The sequence below is a fragment of the Balaenoptera physalus genome (genome assembly GCF_965194825.1).
Source record: "Balaenoptera physalus genome assembly, chromosome: 13".
NCBI classification, from domain to species: Eukaryota; Metazoa; Chordata; class Mammalia; order Artiodactyla; family Balaenopteridae; genus Balaenoptera; species Balaenoptera physalus.
Window position 1 is genome coordinate 70,129,386 of NC_138892.1, and position 21,697 is coordinate 70,151,082.

The 21,697-nt window shown below is 35.8% G+C and overlaps 2 protein-coding genes across 7 annotated transcripts in view; one reads left to right on the forward strand and one right to left on the reverse strand.

Moving 5' to 3' along the window:
- PUS7L (pseudouridine synthase 7 like) overlaps positions 1 to 21,697 on the forward strand; it is a 92,147-nt gene that overhangs the window by 26,777 nt on the left and 43,673 nt on the right. The gene's annotated exons all lie outside the window — the stretch shown is intronic.
- The window catches only part of IRAK4 (interleukin 1 receptor associated kinase 4), a 28,663-nt gene that overhangs the window by 5,676 nt on the left and 1,290 nt on the right, over positions 1 to 21,697 (reverse strand). For 2 of the 6 annotated variants that reach the window (XM_082422595.1, XM_082422596.1), the window contains exons 2-9: positions 20,561 to 20,705; positions 15,291 to 15,460; positions 13,017 to 13,162; positions 12,052 to 12,234; positions 11,404 to 11,564; positions 10,412 to 10,476; positions 3,094 to 3,208; positions 2,557 to 2,666 (exon numbers count right to left, since the gene is read on the reverse strand). In XM_082422595.1, the coding sequence (XP_082278721.1) occupies positions 2,557 to 2,666; positions 3,094 to 3,208; positions 10,412 to 10,476; positions 11,404 to 11,564; positions 12,052 to 12,234; positions 13,017 to 13,162; positions 15,291 to 15,451 (941 nt within the window). In that variant the 5' untranslated portion in view covers positions 15,452 to 15,460; positions 20,561 to 20,705. The remainder of the gene's footprint in view (positions 1 to 2,556; positions 2,667 to 3,093; positions 3,209 to 10,411; positions 10,477 to 11,403; positions 11,565 to 12,051; positions 12,235 to 13,016; positions 13,163 to 15,290; positions 15,461 to 20,560; positions 20,706 to 21,697) is intronic. The other 4 variants (XM_082422594.1, XM_082422597.1, XM_082422599.1 and 1 more) reach the window with 3 other exon arrangements.

A 21,697-nucleotide genomic window follows, 5' to 3' on the forward strand; every position in this document is an offset into this window, starting at 1 on the left:
AGCAGGATACCAGCTAATGGTTTCATAGAAGGGAACTGATGTTATCAGACTTGATTTTTAGGACTACAACCTGTCAGTATAGTAGTGCATAGATGAGAACTGGTACAGACTGGTTAAAGGATGACCAGGAAAGTTTGTAATAAAGCAAACAAGAGATAGAGTGTAAATAAAGGCTTGGGAGAAAAAGGAGGTGCAAATTTTGAGGCACACTCAATAGAACTTTGTAATTTGTATGATATGGGGAATGAGAAAGTCTTTAGCTTGGGAGACAGGATGAATACTGACTTCATTTGATTAGGAAAGAAATACAGAAGGAAGAACTTGGGTTGGAAGAGGAATGAGTTTGATTTCTGACATGTTGACTTAGGGGCTGCTGTGGGACATCTCGGTGGGGTGATTTGGTCTGTAAACACTGAAAATATAGGACTGGAGGCTAATGATACAGATTTGAGAGTTGCCCACATAGAGGTAGAAGTTAAAGTCAATATATCATTCAGCAAGAATATGTAGGATGAACCAAAGAGACGATGAGGTAAGAACACACCAACTGGAATACACCAATGTGTAAGAGATGGGAGATGGTGTCTCTTCTCTTATCTAAGGCCAGTCCCTCTACTTGGACTCCTTTCTACATTCTCAGGAAGCTTATTCTATAAATTATCTCGTTTCTCTCTTCTGTTCTATCACCTCCTTCTTCCCGTAGACATAAAAACATGCTTTAGTCTCTGCCATCTTAAAAAAATGCTTCCTGAATGACACATTGATGTCCAGTTATCCCTCTTCATGGGCTAAACGTCTTATCAGACTGTCTATACTCACCTCTCAGTTCTCTCGCTCCCACTCTCTGCTAAACTACAACCTGAATTCTGACCCAATTACTACATGGAAGTAGGTGTCCATAAAGTCGCTAATAACCTTCATGGCACTAATCAAGTCGCTAATGACCTTCACGGCACTAATCAAATGCCTCATTAAAAAATTTTTTTAAAAAATGCCGTATTTTTCAGTCCTCATCCTGACCTCTAAAAAAGCAACTGACATTTTTGACTAGTCCTTCTTGGGAAACTCTCTTTCCTTGTTCTCAGGGATACCACACTCTCCTGGTTTTCAGTGTACTTGCAATACTTTCTTAGATTCTTTTTTAGACTCATTCTCTTCTACTTGGCCATTAAGTCTTGAAGTTCCTCAGGACTAAATCTTGGGAACTTCTCCTAATCTAGTTCTCTCTTAAAGTGAAGACAACCATATGACAGCTCTTCAATTAACACCTATATGCAAGTAATACACAAATTGATATCTTCAGCTCAGACTTCTTTCAGCTCCAACATGTACATCACACTGATTAACATCTCTACTCACTTCTGTATCTTAAAGGAACCTCTAACCACAACATGCACAAAAGAGAACTCACATTTTCCACCCCCAACCTTGTCCTCTTTCAGTGCTTTCTCTGTAAGTGAATCATGTCACAATCATTTCAGAATGCAATTCTGGAAGCCATAAATCGTGGTGTCACTCCTGATATGTCACTCTCCCTGACGCCCCTGCAGCCAAGAATCAGCAAGTCTTGCCATCTTAAGCTCTCAAATCTGTTCACGTCTCTTCATATGAACTGCTACCACCAAGCCTTCTATGATAGGCTCCAAGCTACCCCTCCTTACAAACTGTTCTCTACACTCAAGTCAAAGTGATCTTCTCAAAACTTAAATATGGTGCCACATTCCTACTTACAATTTTTCAATGGCATCTGATTACACCTGTGATAAAATTAATGTCCTTATTTTGGTCTATTAGGTCCTACAGGGCTTAGCTCTCTGCCTACTTCCATAATTTTATCTTACATCTATCACCCCTTGAATTTCTGCATTTCAGTCATTTATTTAACTTCCTGTAATTCATCATGCTCCCACGTTCCCTTTCAACACTGGTCTCACATATGTGGTTCCTTCTTCCTAGAATGCTCTTTCCCCATTTTTCTATGGCTGCCCTCAAATTGTGCCTACTTATTTCCTGTTCATTCTTTGGATCTCAGCTTAAATATCATTTCCTCAGGGAACTCTTCTTTATACTAATACTATAGACTATATACTAAAGTTGTTATTATTTTGTGATTATTTGATTGCTGTCAGATGCTACAAATGCTACTTTTGCTAACTATACCATCTACGGTACCTATCATGTCGTAAGTGTTCAACTAATATTTGTTAACTAAATAAATACATAACAAGAAAGACAAATGAAAGGCACCCATGGAGGATAAAAGTGATTCAGAAAAGAGCAGTGATTCAGAAAATAAGAAGGAAAATAATCTTGACATGGCAAAAATGGTCAAGAAGAACAGAAAAACATACTATTCTTTTAAAAAAGGTAAATTAGGATGAATACTGGAAATAGGTCACTGGGTTTGAAATAAGGCAGATTACAGACATCCTTAGTGAGGAGAGCTTTCATGGAGTGCTCCAGGTTAAGATGTGCATGTGAATAGTGAATAGAAAGAGTGATAGAAAATTATTCTTTAAGAGAGTTTTCCTAAACCTTTGTAAAGGTAGCATTTACCTTTTAATATCTCTATGAATATGATGGTTTTCATGTAAATAACTGAGGCCATTAGCTGCACCCTGAGCAATCTTGCATCTTATGCACCAAGAGAGTGGTGGAGTATCATCCTTATGAAGTAAGAAACAAACCAATTAAAAAAAAAGAGGAGGATAAAAAAAAATCTATGCAAATACATAATAAGATTTTTTCTAAGCAGCTACTGACAATTATATTACATTGCTAAGAATTTACAAATATCACTTTTTAAGTTGTTAAAAAATAATCTCTAAATAAGATCAAATGGGGATTAGTATTTCTTATTTAACAATAAAAATATATAAGAGCATCTTCAAAGTCTAGCCTTGACTGATATTTTTACAGTTTAGATTATCACCTGCTAGGCAATTCCAGTTGTTTACATATCAACTGTATAGTTTTCACAGACCCAGAAAAATATTAAGATTAATACAGTTTAAATGATCCTGTCACAAAGTAAATATTAGTATTCCAACACAGAAATATAAAGCCTAACAATGTGATGAACAAACATCTTACCAAGCAAGACAGTCTGTCTAGCAATGAACCATTGGGCATGTAAACATACACTAAGCAGAGGTCATCTCCATCACTTGAGAAACCAAGTAGTTCTACTAAGTTTTCATGTTGACACCTGTGACAAATAATTTTCCACTCAAAATTATTATGATACATACATATATTTAGCTGTAGGTTATAAGTTATTCAATTTAGAGCTTTAAAAGAAAAAAAGAGCAAGAAATAATTATATGCTATATATCACTGTAATATGATACATATGTTTCTAACATCTTTATATATGTTTATTATAACTGCTTATAATTTTCTGCAAACAGTTCTCCTTTCAGTCAATATTAATCAACATTAGAAGCAAAACTGCTTTTGATTTTATAGCAAAAGCTCAATACTTCAGATCATTGGTACTTGTAATAGTTTGGTTAAGAACTAGGCTGATGTTTACCTTTGTTTTGTATAATTTTCAATGATAGCACAAACAAGATTTCAATAAGTGTCTTGAAACTTGTATGATAATCCTACAATCCTTGTATGACTCCTCCCAGAGTCTGCCATTAGTCCCACCAAAGAGCCCCGTAGGCTCCAGTGCTGGGTTGCTGCAGGCCAAACAACCAACAGGGAGGGAATCCAGCCCCACACATCAGCAGACAAGCGGATTAAAGTTTTACTGAGCTCTACCCACCACCAGTCCCTCCCATCAGGAAACTTGCACAAGCCTCTTAGATAGCTTCATCCACCAGAGGGCAGATAGCAGAAGCAAGAAGAACTATAATTCTGAAGCCTGTGGAAGGAAAACCACATTCACAGAAAGACAGACAAAATCAAAAGGCAGAGAACTTTGTACCAGATGAAGGAACAAGATAAAACCCCAGAAAAACAACTAAATGAAGTGGAGATAGGTAACCTTCCAGAAAAAAAATTCAGAATAATGATACTGAAGATGATCCAGGACCTTGGAAAAAGAATGGAGGCAAATTCGATAAGATGCAAGAAATGTTTAACAAAGACCTAGAAGAATTAAAGAACAAACACCTAGAAGAATTAAAGAACAAACAAACAGAGATGAACAATACAATAACTGAAATGAAAACTACACTTGAAGGAATCAATAGTAGAATAACTGAGGCAGAAGAATGGATAAGTGACCTGGAAGACAGAATGGTGGAATTCACTGCCGTGGAACAGTTAAAGAAAAAAGAATGAAAAGAAATGAAGACAGCCTAATAGACCTTTGGGACAACATTAAATGCAACAACTTTCGCATTATAGGGGTCCCAGAAGGAGAAGAAAGAGAGGGAAAGGACCCGAGAAAATATTTGAAGAGATTATAGTTGAAAACTTCCCTAACATGGGAAAGGAAATAGCCACCCAAGTCCAGGAAGCGCAGAGAGTTCCAGGCAGGATAAACCCAAGGAGAAACACGCACATAGCAATAGACACATAGCAATCAAATTGACAAAAAGTAAAGACAAAGACAAATTATTGAAAGCAACAAGGGAAAAATGACAAATAACATACAAGGGAACTCCCATAAGGTTAACAGCTGACTTCTCAGCAGAAACTCTACAAGCCAGAAGGGAGTAGCACGATATACTGAAAGTGATGAAAGGGAAGAATCTACAACCAAGATTACTCCAGCCGGCAAGGACCTCATTCAGATTCGACGGTGAAATCAAAAGCTTTACAGACAAGCAAAAGCTAAGAGAGTTCAGCACCACCAAACCAGCTCTACAACAAATGCTAAAGGAACTTCTCTAAGTGGGAAACACAAGAGAAGAAAAGGGCCTACAAAAACAAACCATAACAATTACGAAAATGGTAATAGGGACATACATATCGATAATTACCTTAAATGTGAATGGATTAAATGCTCCAACCAAAAGACACAGGCTCGCTGAATAGATACAAAAACAAGACCCATATATATGCTGTCTACAAGAGACCCTCTTCAGACCTAGGGACACATACAGACTGAAAGTGAGGGGATGGAAGAAGATATTCCATGCAAATGGAAATCAAAAGAAAGCTGGTGTAGCAATACTCATATCAGATAAAATAGACTTTAAAATAAAGAATGTTACAAGAGTCAAGGAAGGACACCACATAATGATCAAGGGATCAATCCAAGAAGAAGATATAACAATTTTAAGTATATATGCATCCAACATAGGAGCACCTCAGTACATAAGGCAATTGCTAACAGCTATAAAAGAGGAAATCGACAGTAACACAATAATAATGGGGGACATTAACATCTCACATACACCAATGGACAGATCATCCAAACAGAAAATTAATAAGGAAACACAAGCTTTAAATGACACAATAGACCAGATAGATTTACTTGACATTTATAGGGCATTCCATCCAAAAACAGCAGAATATACTTTCTTCTCAAGTGCACATGGAATATTCTCCAAAATAGATCACATCTTGGGTCACAAATCAAGCTTTAGTAAATTTAAGAAAATTGAAATCATATCAAGCATCTTTTCCAACCACAATGCTATTAGATTAGAAATCAATTACAGGGAAAAAAATGTAAAAAACACAAACACATGGAGGCTAAACAATACGTTACTAAATAACCAAGAAATCACTGAAGAAATCAAAGAGGAAATCAAAAAATACCTAGAGACAAATGACAATGAAAACACGACGATCCAAAACCTATGGGATGCAGCAAAAGCAGTTCTAAGAGGGAAGTTTATAGAAATACAAGCCTACCTCAAGAAACAAGAAAAATCTCAAATAAACAGTCTAACCTTACACCTAAAGGAACTAGAGAAAGAAGAACAAACAAAACCCAAAGTTAGTAAAAGGAAAGAAATCATAAAGATCAGAGCAGAAATCAATGAAATAGAAACAAAGAAAACAATAGCAAAGATCAATAAAACTAAAAGCTGGTTCTTTGAGAAGATAAACAAAATTGATAAACCTTTAGCCAGATTCACCAAGAAAAAGAGGGAGAGGACTCAAATCAATAAAATTAGAAATGAAAAAGGAGAAGTTGAAAAGGACACCACAGAAATACAAAGCATCATAAGAGACTACTACAAGCAACTCTATGCCAATAAAATGGACAACCTGGAAGAAATGGACAAATTCTTAGAAATGTATAACCTTCCAAGACTGAACCAGGAGGAAACAGAAAATATGAACAGACCAATCACAAGTAATGAAATTGAAACTGTGATTAAAAATCTTCCAACAAACAAAAGTCCAGGACCAGATGGTTTCACAGGTGAATTCTATCAAACATTTAAAGAAGAGCTAATACCCATCCTTCTCAAACTCTTCCAAAAAATTGCAGAGGAAGGAACACTCCCAAACTCATTCTATGAGGCCACCATCACCCTGATACCAAAACCAGACAAAGATACTACAAAAAAAGAAAATTACAGACCGATATCACTGATGAATATAGATGCAAAAATCCTCAACAAAATATCAGCAAACAGAATCCAACAACACATTAAAAGGATCATACACCATGATCAAGTGGGATTTATCCCAGGGATAAAGGATTCTTCAATATATGCAAATCAATCAATGTGATACACCATATTAACAAATTGAAGAAGAAAAACCATATGATCTCTCAATAGATGCAGAAAAAGCTTCTGAAAAAATTCAACACCCATTTATGATAAAAACTCTCCAGAAAGTGGGCATAGAGGGAAACTACCTCAACATAATAAAGGCCGTATATGACAAACCCACAGCAAACATCATTCTCAATGGTGAAAAACTGAAAGCATTTCCTCTAAGATCAGGAAGAAGACAAGGACGTCTATTCTCGCCACTATTATTCAACATAGTTTTGGAAGTCCTAGCCATGGCAATCAGAGAAGAAAAAGAAATAAATGGAATACAAATTGGAAAAGAAGAAGTAAAACTGTCACTGTTTGCAGATGACATGATACTATACAGAGAGAATCCTAAAGATGCCACCAGAAAAGTACTAGAGCTAATCAATGAATTTGGTAAAGTTGCAGGATACAAAATTAATGCACAGTAATCTCTTGCTTTCCTATACACTAACAACAAAAGATCAGAAAGAGAAATTAAGGAAACACTCCCAGTTACCATTGCAACAAAAAGAATAAAATAACTAGGAATAAACCTACCTAGGGAGACAAAACACCTGTATGCAGAAAACTATAAGACACTGATGACAGAAATCAAAGACGACACAAACAGATGGAGAGATATACCATGTTCTTGGATTGGAAGAATCAATATTGTGAAGATGACTATACTACCCAAAGCAATCTACAGATTCAATGCAATCCCTGTCAAATTACCAGTGGCATTTTTTACATAACTAGAACAAAAAAACTTAAAATTTGTATGGAGACACAAAGGACCCTGAATAGTCAAAGCAGTCTTGAGGGAAAAAAAGGGAATCAGACCCCCTGACTTCATACTATACTACAAAGGTACAGTAATCAAGACAATATGGTACTGGCACAAAAACAGAAATATAGATCAATGGAACACGATAGAAAGCCCAGAGATAAACCCACCCACCTATGGTCAACTAATCTATGACAAAGGAGGCAAGGATATACAATGGAGAAAAGACAGTCTCTTCAATAAGTGGTGCTGGGAAAACTGGACAGCTACATGTAAAAGAATGAAATTAGAACACTCCCTAACACCATACACAAAAATAAACTCAAAATGGATTAGAGACCTAAATGTAAGACCGGACACTATAAAATTCTTAGAGGAAAACATAGGAAGAACACTCTGACATAAATCACAGCAAGATCTTTTTTGACCCACCTCCTAGAGTAATGGAAATTAAAACAAAAATAAACAAATGGGACCTAATGAAACTTCAAAGCTTTTGCAAAGCAAAGGAAACTACAAACAAGACGAAAGAAAAGACAACCCTCAGAGTGGGAGAAAATATTTGCAAATGAATCAACCGACTAAGGATCAATCTCCAAAATATATAAACAGCTCATGCAGCTCAATAGTAAAAAAACAAACAACCTAATCCAAAAATGGGCAGAAGACCTAAAGAGACATTTCTCCATAGAAGACATACAGATGGCCAAGAAGCACATGAAAAGCTGCTCAACATCACTAATTATTAGAGAAATGCAAATCAAAACTACAATGAGGTATCACCTCACACCAGTTAGAATGGGCATCATTAGAAAATCTACAAACAACAAATGCTGGAGAGGGTGTGGAGAAAAGGGAACCCTCTTGCACTGTTGGTGGGAATGTAAATTGATACAGCCACTATGGAGAACAGTATAGAGGTTCCTTAAAAAACTAAAAATATAATTACCATATGACATAGCAATCCCACTACTGGGCATATACCCAGAGAAAACCATAATTCAAAAAGAAACATGCACCCCAATGTTCACTGCAGAACTATTTACAATAGCCAGGTCATGGAAGCAACCTAAATGCCCATTGACAGATGAATGCATAAAGAAGGTGTGGTACACATATACAATGGAATATTACTCAGCCATAAAAAGGAATGAAATTGGGTCATTTGTTGAGACCTGGATGGACCTAGAGACTGTCATACAGAGTGAAGTAAGTCAGAAAGAGAAAAACAAGTATCGTATATTAACGCATATATGTGGAACCTAGAAAAATGGTACAGATGAACCGGTTTGCAGGGCAGAAATAGAGACACAGATGTAGAGAACAAATGTATGGACACCAAGGCGGGGAAAGTGGAGGGGGGTGGGTAGTGGTGGTGGGATGAATTGGGAGATTCGGATTGACATATATACATTAATATGCATAAAATAGATAACTAATAAGAAACTGCTGTATAAAAAAATAAATAAAATAAAATTCAAAAAAAAAAGTATGAATATACAGGTAAGAAACTTGGCCAAGGTTATTCTGCTAGCAAGGTCCAGAGATTGGTACTTATCAAAAAATAGCAGTAATATTTAATGGTGGTGAGGTAGCAGTGAAGTCTGAAATTGTAATAAATTGGTGGTAGAAGTATAAATTATCATAACTTATCTACAAAGCCATTTGGACAAATACTTAGAAAGTCTTTAAAAAGTTCATGCATTTGTAACCAGTAATTCTTCTTCTAGGACTGTCTCCAGATGAAATAAGCCACTTTGTATTTAAAGATTTATGTACAAAGAGATTTAAAGGAGCTTTAATATGTAATACTGAAAATTAGAAACAAACCTAGAAGGGTAATGGTTAAATAAAATATAATCCTTATGTATGCTAGAATGTTATACAATAATTTTAAATGTTTTAAAATTATTTTTAATGACATGGGAAAAATGCTACACACTCATCATGAAGCAAGTACATCAAAATACTAGCAGTGGTTATCTCTGAGTGATATATTTAAGAGATGACTTTTATTATTTAAAAATATTTTCCTGATTATCTATTTTGAACAAGTTACTTTTAGGAGGGGTTACGGGTACGAAGAACAAATCCTGAACAGAAGGCTTTTTAGTTTTTTCAGTGTGCATTATTTTTACTGTGAATGAATTAATTCCAGTCTATTCTTTCTTTCTTGAAGTTAAGCAACTAGAATTGTTGATTTACAGCAATGGGTTTAATGAGAATAAATTGGTAAATCCCATGAAGGATTTAGATCAAAAGCTCAAGTTCTGGAGTCAGACAGATCCGGATTTGAAATCCACGTATTTATTGTTTATGTGGCCTTGGGCAAAGTTTTTAATGTTTCTAAATCTCAGTGGAAAAAAAATGTGTGGGTGTGGGGGGTGTTATAACAATTGTTGGTTAATACATTGCAGTTTCTGGTCTATTGTACATACTCAAGTATCAATCACTATAATTATTGAATAAATTTCCTAATTTATTTCTCCTTCTCTTCCTGATAATGTCCAACAATTTTCAAACATACTGAGTCAATGCCGTCTAAACATTCTTACATATAACACTTCCCTGGCTTATGGTGTTAACTTATATCAAAGGGACTATTTGTCATATATATATATATTTCCACATATATGTATTTACACATATATGCACATATATATTATATCGACAATTTATCTCTCATGGACTTTGGGAGCAGAAAACACAATAACGGAAGTTAGTTGAAATTCCATGTAATTTTCCCACGATTTAGAATAACGACTGCTGTTTAATCTACACGCATACAAAAGAGTATATGTAGTCACAGAATTGTAGAGTCAAAGTTCTTTCAAGTTCTCTAAACTATTTTAATTTACATTTTTGAAAATATCACTAGTTCATGGCACACTCTGGGTAAGAAACAGGTCCCTTACTCCTTGTCCTGCTTTTTCCACAGTACCACTCTGCCAGATTAACTTACTTTGCCATTACTTTTATTTCTTGATCAAACTGCTGTTTCAGTTCTTCAGTACTAATGTCAACCATCTGAAAAAATAAAATAATATACAGTATAATACAATACAATAACCCCAAGTCTCCTAAAGCTAAAAGGGGCACACGGGATCATCTGGCTGATTCTGCTCTCTTTAAAATAGTAAGGCATCATTCTCCCCATTTTATAGGACAACTGAGAACTAGAAACATTAGCAATTTGCTCAAGGTCTCATGGCTGGTGAGTGGAAGGAAGAAAACCTTATAAACCATGTAACTACATAAACCTCACTGAGTCATTATGGCAACAAAATTAAATAATATGAGACTTTACTGCATAAACATTCTGGAAAAAAAATTCAATGTAATAGAAATCATAAGCAAATTTGAAGGGAAAAAGAAAAACAAGACCTGCAAAAGTATTTGCAACATATATGACAAAGGGTGACTATCTTTATTGTATAAATATGTATTGTATTGGTATTTTTAGAATATAATAATAGATTTAAAATATAACAAATCGATAAATAAATGGTAAACACTCTAATAGAGATGGGAACAAAGGACGTAGATAAGAATTAGAAAAATTTTCTCTTATTGTATATTTTCTAAACTTTATTTTTAAATGAGAAAAGTAATACAAGGAAGCTACTTTTATAAAACTTTTTAGAATCTTACCATTTTAATATTGATCATGCATGAAGCACTGTGTAGAGTTCAGCTTCTCTATTTTGTGAATCTCCCCAAATTATATGTATAATTGTATGTATGTGTATATAACTACATTTTTTATAGGGACAGAGTCCATAGCTTTCAACAAATTTTTAAATGTTAAGAACTGCCAGCTTAGAATGATGTTTATTTAAAGAAAATACACACTGAAATCATATGCTTCCTAAAGATTAATTTAAAATTTATTATATAACACACTAGGAAGCAACTCTTCCTCTAATTCTTTGTCTTCCTGAAAATATAACTTACTGCTGCAAGCTTCTTCACTGCTACAGTCCTGTTGTTCACATAGCCTTTATACACAACTCCAAATCCTCCCTCTCCCATCTTGTTACCACCGACAGAAATGGGTCGTTCATCAAAGTTATTTGTGACATCCTTCAACTCATAAAATGAAAAACTGTGAAAACCTATAATGTCAATAGAATAAGAAAAAAAGGGCTTCAGTAAAAAAGAAACTGGTTTTAATAACTTCAGTATTTTTTCAATTTGGATATTTCATACATATGCAAATATTTACAATTTTGTATTAGGTACAGTGGAAGAGAGTAAAACCGTTTTTAAAATACAAATTTTAAGGTTTATCTTGAGAACTGTTTGGTGGTCCTCCACGTAAAACTCTAGTCAGTTATTTTCTTTATAAAATGACCCTTTTAAGTTATGTAAATATTTACTTCTTTTTTTCATAGCTTCTGTGGTTGTTCATATGTCCTATTACCTCTACTCACTTATAACACTGACTAATACAATGAAGATGGTGCTTAATAAATCAGGGGAAAAAAACAACCACAAAAGAGCTATTGCCAGAGTGCACAAACAAAAGGAGAGATTGATTTTAAAGCAGTGATGGTCTTAATAACAAACCCACTAGTGGAAAGCACTGCAAATGTTACTTACGTGTGTCACTAACTTCTAAACTTCTATTTTCTGGACATGAGGAGTCAGGTGGCATATAGTTTTGTTCAGTATTCTCATCAGATATTACAGATGTCCTGTCTTTGCCATAGAGGGGCATATGTTTCTGCTGAACTGTTACAGGGACTTTAGAAGGCAGTGTATGAACAGTTTTGGGAACAGCATCTAACAAATGAAATAAGATACAAGTTGTCATTCCATTAGAAAAAGCGTTTGTGAAAAAGTTAAATTAGGAACTTGGTTCACTTAACATCATTCCAGTTTCTACACGTTAGCCCCACATTTTCACAGCACTACACAAGAAGCTACCTAGTAAGAATTTGTAAATTTTGATAAGGATGGGTAAGGCAGTGTTTCCAAAAAGTGGTTCATAAGCCACCTGCAACAGAAGCACTGAAGTACTTGTTTAAAAACTTAGACCTTGAACCTAATTCAAGAATTCTGATAATGAGGTCTAGAGTAGAGCCTGGAACGCTACATGTTTAACAAGAACTCCAGGCGATTCTTATGCCCTCTGAAGGGTGAGTACCACTGGTGTAAATGGCATCAAAGGGAGAAAAAATAGCTTATGAGGAAGGCAACTAGACACCAGCCCACTGGAACACAATGTAAGGAATTCACGATCACAGAGTCCCATCAGGGTGGAAGTTGAGGGTGAAAAAAAGCAAGAGTTTCTTCTCATCGTTCTAAACTTCTTATTGGCACAAAACCACCTGACTTTAATGGTGGGATCAGACTCAATCCTGAAGCCTCCATTTCCTTAGCAGCAAGTCTGCAGTGTCTGGGGTGCTTGCTAAAGAGTTGGGGAGAGTTGAAAGAATGAAAAGGAGTCTTAAATGTAAGGCTCATCTACTATGAGAAGAAAGTAAGAGTCAGAAGAAATGTTCCTATTTCTGCTACTTGTCTTTCCACCCTAATTATTGATACCCTAGACATGCTCAGTTTACCTGGTAGCAAAAGACTTGCAGGGGCAAAAAACTCATTTTGGACCAAAAGATCCACGAGATCACCAACTGTGCAATTTGTGGTGCCCCAGTCAAACAGTAATTCACAAGTGGGACTTTTTCCAGTTTGAAGTAATGCTTCAAATCTCCTTAAAGTAAGTAAAAGAGAAACAAGATTAGTATGTAAACAGAGTTAACATGTAAATAGGAATTATTCCCCCCAGCCCACCTCGTCTAGCCCCGAGCACTTCCTACAATACAGCAAGAGAATCAGCAAGAATTACAGAGAACAGGAAAGATAGGCAGAAGGAAAAAAGATGCTGAAGGTGATGATAAGTTGACAGACACTGTGTACTTACAGTGGGCTACAGGATGCACACACATGAACCCATTTAACTCTCGAAAACACTATGAATATCACACTAATTTACCAAAGAGGAAGCGTGAGAGGTAAAGTAAGCAGCCTACAGCCACACTGTCAATAAACTGCATACAAACTGAGATTCAAATTCAGATCTCACTTGACAGAAGGGTATACTCTCAACCTACTAAGCTATATTACTTCCCTACATGACATACTCACTCTGTTAGCCATATGATTTTTAATAAACCAGACTGCTTAAAGAAATAGAATATACTCAAACTTGGAGAATTATCCCAAGTTAAGAAATAGTTTTATTTCTATAGTTAAGAAATATAGTTCTTAACTATATTTCAGTTAAATTGAGGGAAAAACACAGAGCAGTTTTTCATTCAAAATTTCTTTAATAACTAGTTTTGAAAGTAACATCTAAAAACTTGAACAACTTGGCTTTTCCCCAAATTTTTTTATTTCAAAAAATTTCAAACCTACAGAAAAGTTGAAAGAATAATACCATGAACAGCCATCTGTTCTTCATCTAGATTCACCAAATGACCAATGGATAACATTTTGCCATGTTTGTGCTCTCACCCTCTCCATCTCTGTGTCTGTGTGCTCACTTTACAGAATGTAGGTCAGATATCTTGCAGAATTCACACAGTCTAGATTTGTCTGACTACTCTCTCACGATTAAATTCAGGTGAAAACCTGTTGGTAAGAACACTACATAGATGACAATGTGTCCTTTGCACTGCATCACATCCGGAGGCACATAATTGCAGTTTGTACCATTATTGACGACACCAGTTTGATTACTTGGTTAAGGAGGTGTACTTCAGATTTTTTCTCTATAAAACTACCTTTCCCCTTTGCAATTCATAAATAAGCTGTGGATAATACTTTGAAATCGTGTGCGTATCTTGTTCACCAGCACCCTTTCGCCTTGTGATTTTAGCACTCGCTGATGAGCCCTCGGTAATCAATTACTCACTGGTAGTTGTAAATTGGTAACTTTTTAGTTCTATCATTCTTTCAATAATTATTTGCTGCCATTATTCTGTAAAGAAGAGTCTTTTCTCCTCACTACCACTCCCTCGACTATGCTCTCAAAGTTTTAAATAGTTAATATCAACAAACTGTCTATAAAAATGGTTTTCAAGGTTTAAACTTAAGCTTCTTCCAAGTAATTTAAGATGCTCATCCTTCATGTGAGAAAACGTTTCCTGAAAGGACTAGTATGGGAACTAAGGCTTCAGGGGTTTTTCAGGTTAATGCTGAAAATCACAAATAAATTTCTTTTCCACTTGTTTCCAAAGACAGATTTTGACATAGGTTTGGGCTGAAATAACTGACAAAAGTAAAATGTGTACTTATATCTTACACTTAATCAAGCAGAGACAAATAGAAAGATGGAAATTATCTGAAGATAGTGTTGAAAAATCCTGGCTAAGAACTAAGAAGTCTATTCATAGATGTGTACATGTACAAGCAACTTTAAAATGTCACATTTGAAGAATTCCTAAAATATACTCTTAAAGTGAATTAGAGACTCACACACTTTTAGGCTCCAGAATTTTACTAGAGATTCTTAAAATATTCTTATGTTACTTCAATCTGGAAATGACAGGTATGAGGCAGAGTGAACTGGGCTCGGCTTGCCAAACAGAAATTTAGAGTAAAAGTTGGAATCTTGATTTTAACCTCAAAAACTTATTTGCAATATCACAATATTGACGTAGCTGATATACTTGAGAATGAAGCAAAAATTGCAAAAAAAAAAAGGGGGTGTGTGATTTATTACCATTATCTACCCTAGAGAGAGGTTTATTTTCTGAACTGCAGCAGTAGATAGTATTTGTACCTATTGATCATTCTAGATTGTGATGTAAGAATTTAAAAAGAATTTTACATGTTACCTTATGTGAAACTGATTGTATCTATCATCACCAGATGGTTTTTTAATAGCAACTGCTAACTTCTTCCATCCTTCTTGAGGATCAATAAAATCTGAAAGCTTTCTAATTAGTCCAAGATTGAGGCAGCGCACATATGTTGATGCTGTTATGGGCTTGTTCATCTTTTATTCCTAAAATACGGAAAATTCTCATTAAAATTTTACAGTAGCTTTAGCGATGACATCTGTAAGCTTATACATCACACTTTGCTCTAACTTATGAAATGTTGGGAACTCATTACACCATAATAAAGGAACACTCCAAAGCCAGGTAGTTGCTATTTTCGTCTTTCTCCATCTCTAAATATCAATAAAAAAAACTACAGGATTATTTTTTTTCTGGCACTCACATTTTCCAAGTGAAATTTACACAAGGGAGCAAAAAGTTTACTTTTTCAGAAAAATTCATGTAAACATATTCAGGAATCAAATCTATTAAGAAAAAAGTTTTCAATTTAAAATATTTTTCTCAGTCCGTATTTATTTACTATTAAACATTTATATAACACTCTTTGGTGGAAGTAAAAAAAAAATGTCTTGAAACAATTTGTACAGCATTCAAAGGTATGGTCTATCCACTGACTTTTTACATAACATGTTCTTCCTTGGTGCAGCCATAATTTCTGAGTCCATCAGATTTGCTGATCACAATTCATTCCCTACTAAGGCAAACCCTGTGGTTTACCACCTAACTACTCTCTAGACAGAACTTTTATTTCCTCAGTGCCCCTTTTCTTCTGCTACTCCACCCTGGAGAGCTGTAGCCGGGGATAAATCTCAGTTTTACTTGTACACCAGCGCTGCTGAATACAGCTGTGGAGAACTAGGTAACTGAGCAGACTGGTATGAATACAAATTTAGGGGACCCTTTTCCATTGGGCCTTCAACACTGCTGTTAGTCCTTTCACTTGTCTTTGCTCATCCTCCTTGGTGACTATTTCACACCTTTTGCTCTGCCCACGTAGTTTTATTTGATCTCCATCTCCCTCATCCTCAGCAGGTGGTCACCTTTGCTTCTAATTAATCAAAACAAATAGATTTAGATATTCTTCTGTCATTTACTCTCCTGCTCCCCTACATATTTTTATTTTTAAAGTGTAATATAACTAATTTTTGGAATAAAGAATAGATTCATGTGGTATGAAATTCAGATGTTACAGAAGAGTAAGAAGCAAAAAGTCTCCCTGTGTCTTGTGCCTCTTATATTAGCATTCTCTTCTCTTTGGCCTTCTCTGACCACAGCTAGGTAGGTTCATCTACTCTCAACTTAATTATCTTTTATCACTGTACAATGTATTTGTAATCATATATTTATTTGTTTAGTTGTTTACTAATGGTCTCCCCCATTAGACTACAATCTCCATGAATTCAGGGTCTATGCTCATTTTATTCACTAATATGTAACTAATTACTAGCGCTTTGTAGATATTGGTGTTGTTAAGGGTTAGGAATGAATGAATTTCTTGCCCAGTACCATGCTAGGTGGTTTATATATTTCACTTAATCCTCACAGTGACCAAGGCCATTTTATCATCTCTATTTCACAAAGGTCGTAAGTGAAAGAGCTAGGTCTTGAACCATATCTGACTCCAAAATTCATGTCGTATGTCCCTGTTTCTCTAACTCAATGCATTGTTCATGTCATTCTCTTTTCTAGAAAGACCAGTCCTTTCATTCATTCATAAACTCAATAAACATATATGTCAGGCTCTGCACTAAGTGATGGGAGCTACAGAGAAGAGAAAAATCTCTGTTTTCAAGCTCCTCAGTCTAGCAGGGGGTGCAAACAATTGCAATGAGAATAAATGTTACAAGAAGTGTGAGCAGAGTGTTAACGGGGCCCAGAGAAGGAGCATGAAGGGAGGCAGTCTGAAGGAGGTATGCCAAGACAGATCTGGGTGGGTCAGAGGTTGGAAGGATCAGTGAAAAGCAATGGGGATAAACCCAAAAGGAAATTCCAAGCAGCAGGAATAGCATGGGAGAGCATGGGTTAGGCTAAGGCAAGTAGTTTGTTAGGGCTGGACCACAAGACGCATGTCATTAAAAGATTGGAGAGGTAGGGGCTTCCCTGGTGGCGCAGTGGTTGAGAATCTGCCTGCTAATGCAGGCGACACGGGTTTGAGCCCTGGTCTGGGAAGATCCCACATGCCACGGAGCAGCTGGGCCCGTGAGCCACAACTACTGAGCCTGCGCATCTGGAGCCTGTGCCCCGCAACGGGAGGGGCCGCGATAGTGAAAGGCCCGCGCACCGCGATGAAGAGTGGCCCCCACTTGCCGCAACTAGAGAAAGCCCTCGCACGAACCGAAGACTCAACACAGCCAAAAATAAATAAATAAATAAATAAAGTAGCTATAAAATTTAAAAAAAAAAAGATTGGAGAGGTAGGCAGGACCAAGTCATCACGTGCCTCATATTCTATGACAAGGGGTTTAAACTTTATACTAAAAGTTACAGGGGAGCCAATGCAGGATTTTAAGGAAATGTGGTATGTGATCTTATGTGGCTAAGTGGATTCCTCTGGATGAAACACTGAAGGAATGTGTATTAAGGCAAAGAGAACAGTTTGAAAATTTTACAATAATCTAGAAATGAAAGCCTGAAGAAAGAAGTATACAGTTGGGTAATGGGGAAGAAAAAACTCCAAAGGTTTAGGAGGCCAAATCAAAGTAATTTCAGGATATTAGAGGGAAAGGAGACTGAGGGAAACAAAGAAGCTGATTCCTGGCTTTTTCAGCTTGGGTAATTATGTAGATGATAGAGGAAATAATGTGTTCAGTCCTGGACATGTTAAATGTGAAATATCTACCTCTGGCACCACCTAGGGGAGTTGGCACTAAGTAGCTAAATATATGGTCTGGAGCTTAGGAGACAGGTTCAGGTAAAGAATATTCATATATTCATACATGAATAGTTGGTTGAAACAACAAGAAATATGAGCCTGCCTATTAGGAATATATATAATGTGAAGGAACGAAGGGAAAAAAAGAAACTTTTAAAAGTACTGATGAGTCGTGGAGGTAAGAAGAGAACCAGGACAGTAGAATACCAGAGATTTCTAGAATTGGCCATAGGTTGGTATAAAAGACGCAAAGAGGTCGAATAAATACTGATGGGTAACCAGAAGGTCTTTGGGTGACTTAAGAACAGTTTTAGTGGAGCGATGAGTACATGGTACAAATGCATTTTCCAGGAAGCCTGGCTATGAAGGGAAGGAGAAAGGAAGAAAGGAAGAAAAAAAAGAAAGAAAGAAAAGGAGCAGCTCTCAAACTACGTACACTTTGCACTCTTAAAAATTGCTGGGGACTCCAAAGAGCTTTTGTTTATGTTGGTTATATTACCAATATTTACCATATTAGAAACTGACACTGAGAAATTGAAAAATTACTTATTCATTAATTCATTTAAAATAATAGTAAATGTACTACATGTTAGCATACATAATATATTTTAATAAAAACTCTATTTCCCCCCAAAATATGAGTGAAATTTTTTTACAGTTTTGCAAATCTCTTCAATTTTTAGCTTAATAGAAGACAGCTGAATTCTAATATCTGCTTCTGCATTCAATCTGTGGCAACATAACATTTTGGTTAATGTATATGAAGAAAATCCAGGTTCACACAGACATATAGTCAGAAAGGGAGCAGTATTTTAACAGCCATTTCACAAAGTAGCATTTTTCTTTGACGCTATACTAAAACTTGATAAGTGACAATTTCCTGAAAGTTAGCTGCAGTGCAGAATCTGAAACCATATCAGTGAACTTTGTCACATTAAAATCCATTGCACTCTGAATGAATCTTTTACCCATACCTGATTTCGACCTTACGAACCTCTTGAAAGAGACTCAGAGACCCCAACCACCCTCTGAGAACTGCTGGTTTAAGGTTTGTTTTAAGACAAAACTTGGTTGAAGATATGAAACGGATAGTAAACAGAGGTGAAGGGGTCAACCTTGAATAGAAGAAAACCTCTTCTTCTGAATCTAACAGGAGGGAAGCAGAGATTTGGATACAGAAATATTTGAAGCAAGAGGGAGAATTCCTATATAATGTTATTTTCTCTGTGAAGCAGGAGGTGAGGTCATCCAGGGCTAGGTTAAGAATCGCTCAAGCACCTTGAGGGCCACCTGGTAAATGCTTACTATTCCTTCAAGCTCAACACAAAAGGCACTATTGGCTTTTCCTGATAGTCATCTCTTTTGCTCCAAACTGTCACCTGGTTATTCTTCTATTATAACAATTATCATATTTTATTATTTATTGGTCTGCCTTCTCTCCTAGATGGTGTGCTCTCCTGGGCAGGGACCCAACCAAATTCAGCTTTAGCAGCTACTCAGAATATTTGTGCTGAATGACAGAAGGCTGATTTTTTAAATTAAGAAATCACATCTGCCTATAGATTTTACAGTTGCTACATTCACACTACTTTTTCTTATTTACTTATATTTCTCTCCATTGTTAAGAAGTACAATGTGATTGACAAAGCTAGTAAAGGTAGAACTGCTTAGTAATCCTAAAAGCTAGAGCTAAAATACAAAGAATTGAGAATAAGAGCAGTCTATCTGAAGACCAGGGATAAATTCTGTAACTCTCCTGCATCCAGATTTCTAACAAAGGTGATAGCGTAGGGATGACAGAAAAGGAAGGCCTTCTAACAACTCCTCCATATATTTAAGTCCGGAAGTTCTAAACTTCAAAATTTAAAATGTTACTTAAAACATACATCCATATATCACCACCAACACGTATTTGGAAGAGCATACAGCAAAATTTTAACCGTGGTTATCTCTTGATGGTGATTTATATGGTGGTTTTGTTTTCATTTACATTTCTGCATTTTCTATAATGAAAATAAATGATTTGTGCAGAAAAAATTAAAAAGTGTCACCTCTTTCAAAGTATTCAAGATTTTACTTTAGTACACTTAGGATTAATAGAAGTGGAACAGGATTACTGCTTACAAATAAATAAATAAATAAATTCATGACTATTTTCTCATACCATTAGTTCTCATGGTAAAGAAAAACCATTCATATTTTCACACTAGACAACTCAGCCAAGAAAACGAGGTAACGTGATCATTGAGAAATAATACTAAAACGAGTATCTGCTTGTGGAACCCAGTGCCTTCCCACCTGCATGTACGTTCTCAAAGTACAGTTCAAAATAGAAATTCAAAAAATTCTTATGAAATGCATTAATAAAGTTTTAAGATTGTGCTTCACTAACAGTCTGATCAGAAGAAGAGAGTGTAGAGGTGTGGATGGAAGATGCACTTTGAGGTTGCCTGGGCCTGGGTTCTAATGTAGCTCTTCCACAAGCCAACTGTGACCAGGGTCAATAACTCAGTTTCTCTGCACTTTGGTTTCTTCATCTGAAAAACAGAAATGGTCTTAACTAAGAGTTGCTGTAGACTTAAAATTAACAAACGCCTAATCCTATCAATAATAAGTGATCAAAGAAAATGTAGCAATGACTATTGTATGGCAGAAGTTATTCTTATGTCACATTTAAAAAAAAAAGAAATGTGCAGAATTGTATTTAAGCTCAATTTTCAGAATAGCAGTGACTGAAAGAGTAGAACTAAGAGGTCTGAGAACATAACTAAGCTTTTCACGGTGTTATTTTATCAAGCATAGTATCTTTAAAATGCTTATAACCTTCCTAAAATACATCATCTACGCATGCTTTCTTAAGCAAAATATTCTAGATATTTCTGGACAACTCAATATCATCATTATGAACAAAAGCTCATGATACCTTCTAGACCTAATAAATTATATAGGGCTGCCCTTCTTAAACAGGATATGTGCTGGTATTCCATAAATTAAACATCACATACCATTCTCAAACATTGATTTATCTCAATGACAAGTATTTAAACATTTTGGATATATTTTTTAAAAGCCAAAATATTATACTTTCATCAAATATTTACTGAGTATTTTGTGCTGGATATTGATCCAGGTCCCTGGAGATAAAGCATAAGTAAGAAAAAAAAAAAACTGAATTCATGGAGCTTATATTCTAATAGAGAAAGACAGGTACTAAGCATTTGCTTTATAGTACATTAGATGGTGCCAAGTGGAATGGAAAAAAATAAACTGAGAAAGGGTTTTAATTTTAAATAGGGTAGTCAAAGTAGCCCTCAATAAGAAGGTGCCGTTTGATTAAAGTTTCGAAGGAATGAGAAAGCTAGCCACTGGGATATCTGTGGGAAAGGTTTCTGGGCAAAAGAAATCGTAAATGCAAGGGTCTGGAGTGGGTCCACTGAAAAACAGCAAGGAGACAGTAAGACTGGAGAAGAGGGAGCAGGAAAGTAGAATAGATGAGAGAGGTAATGAGGCCAGGTCCCCTCGGGCCCTA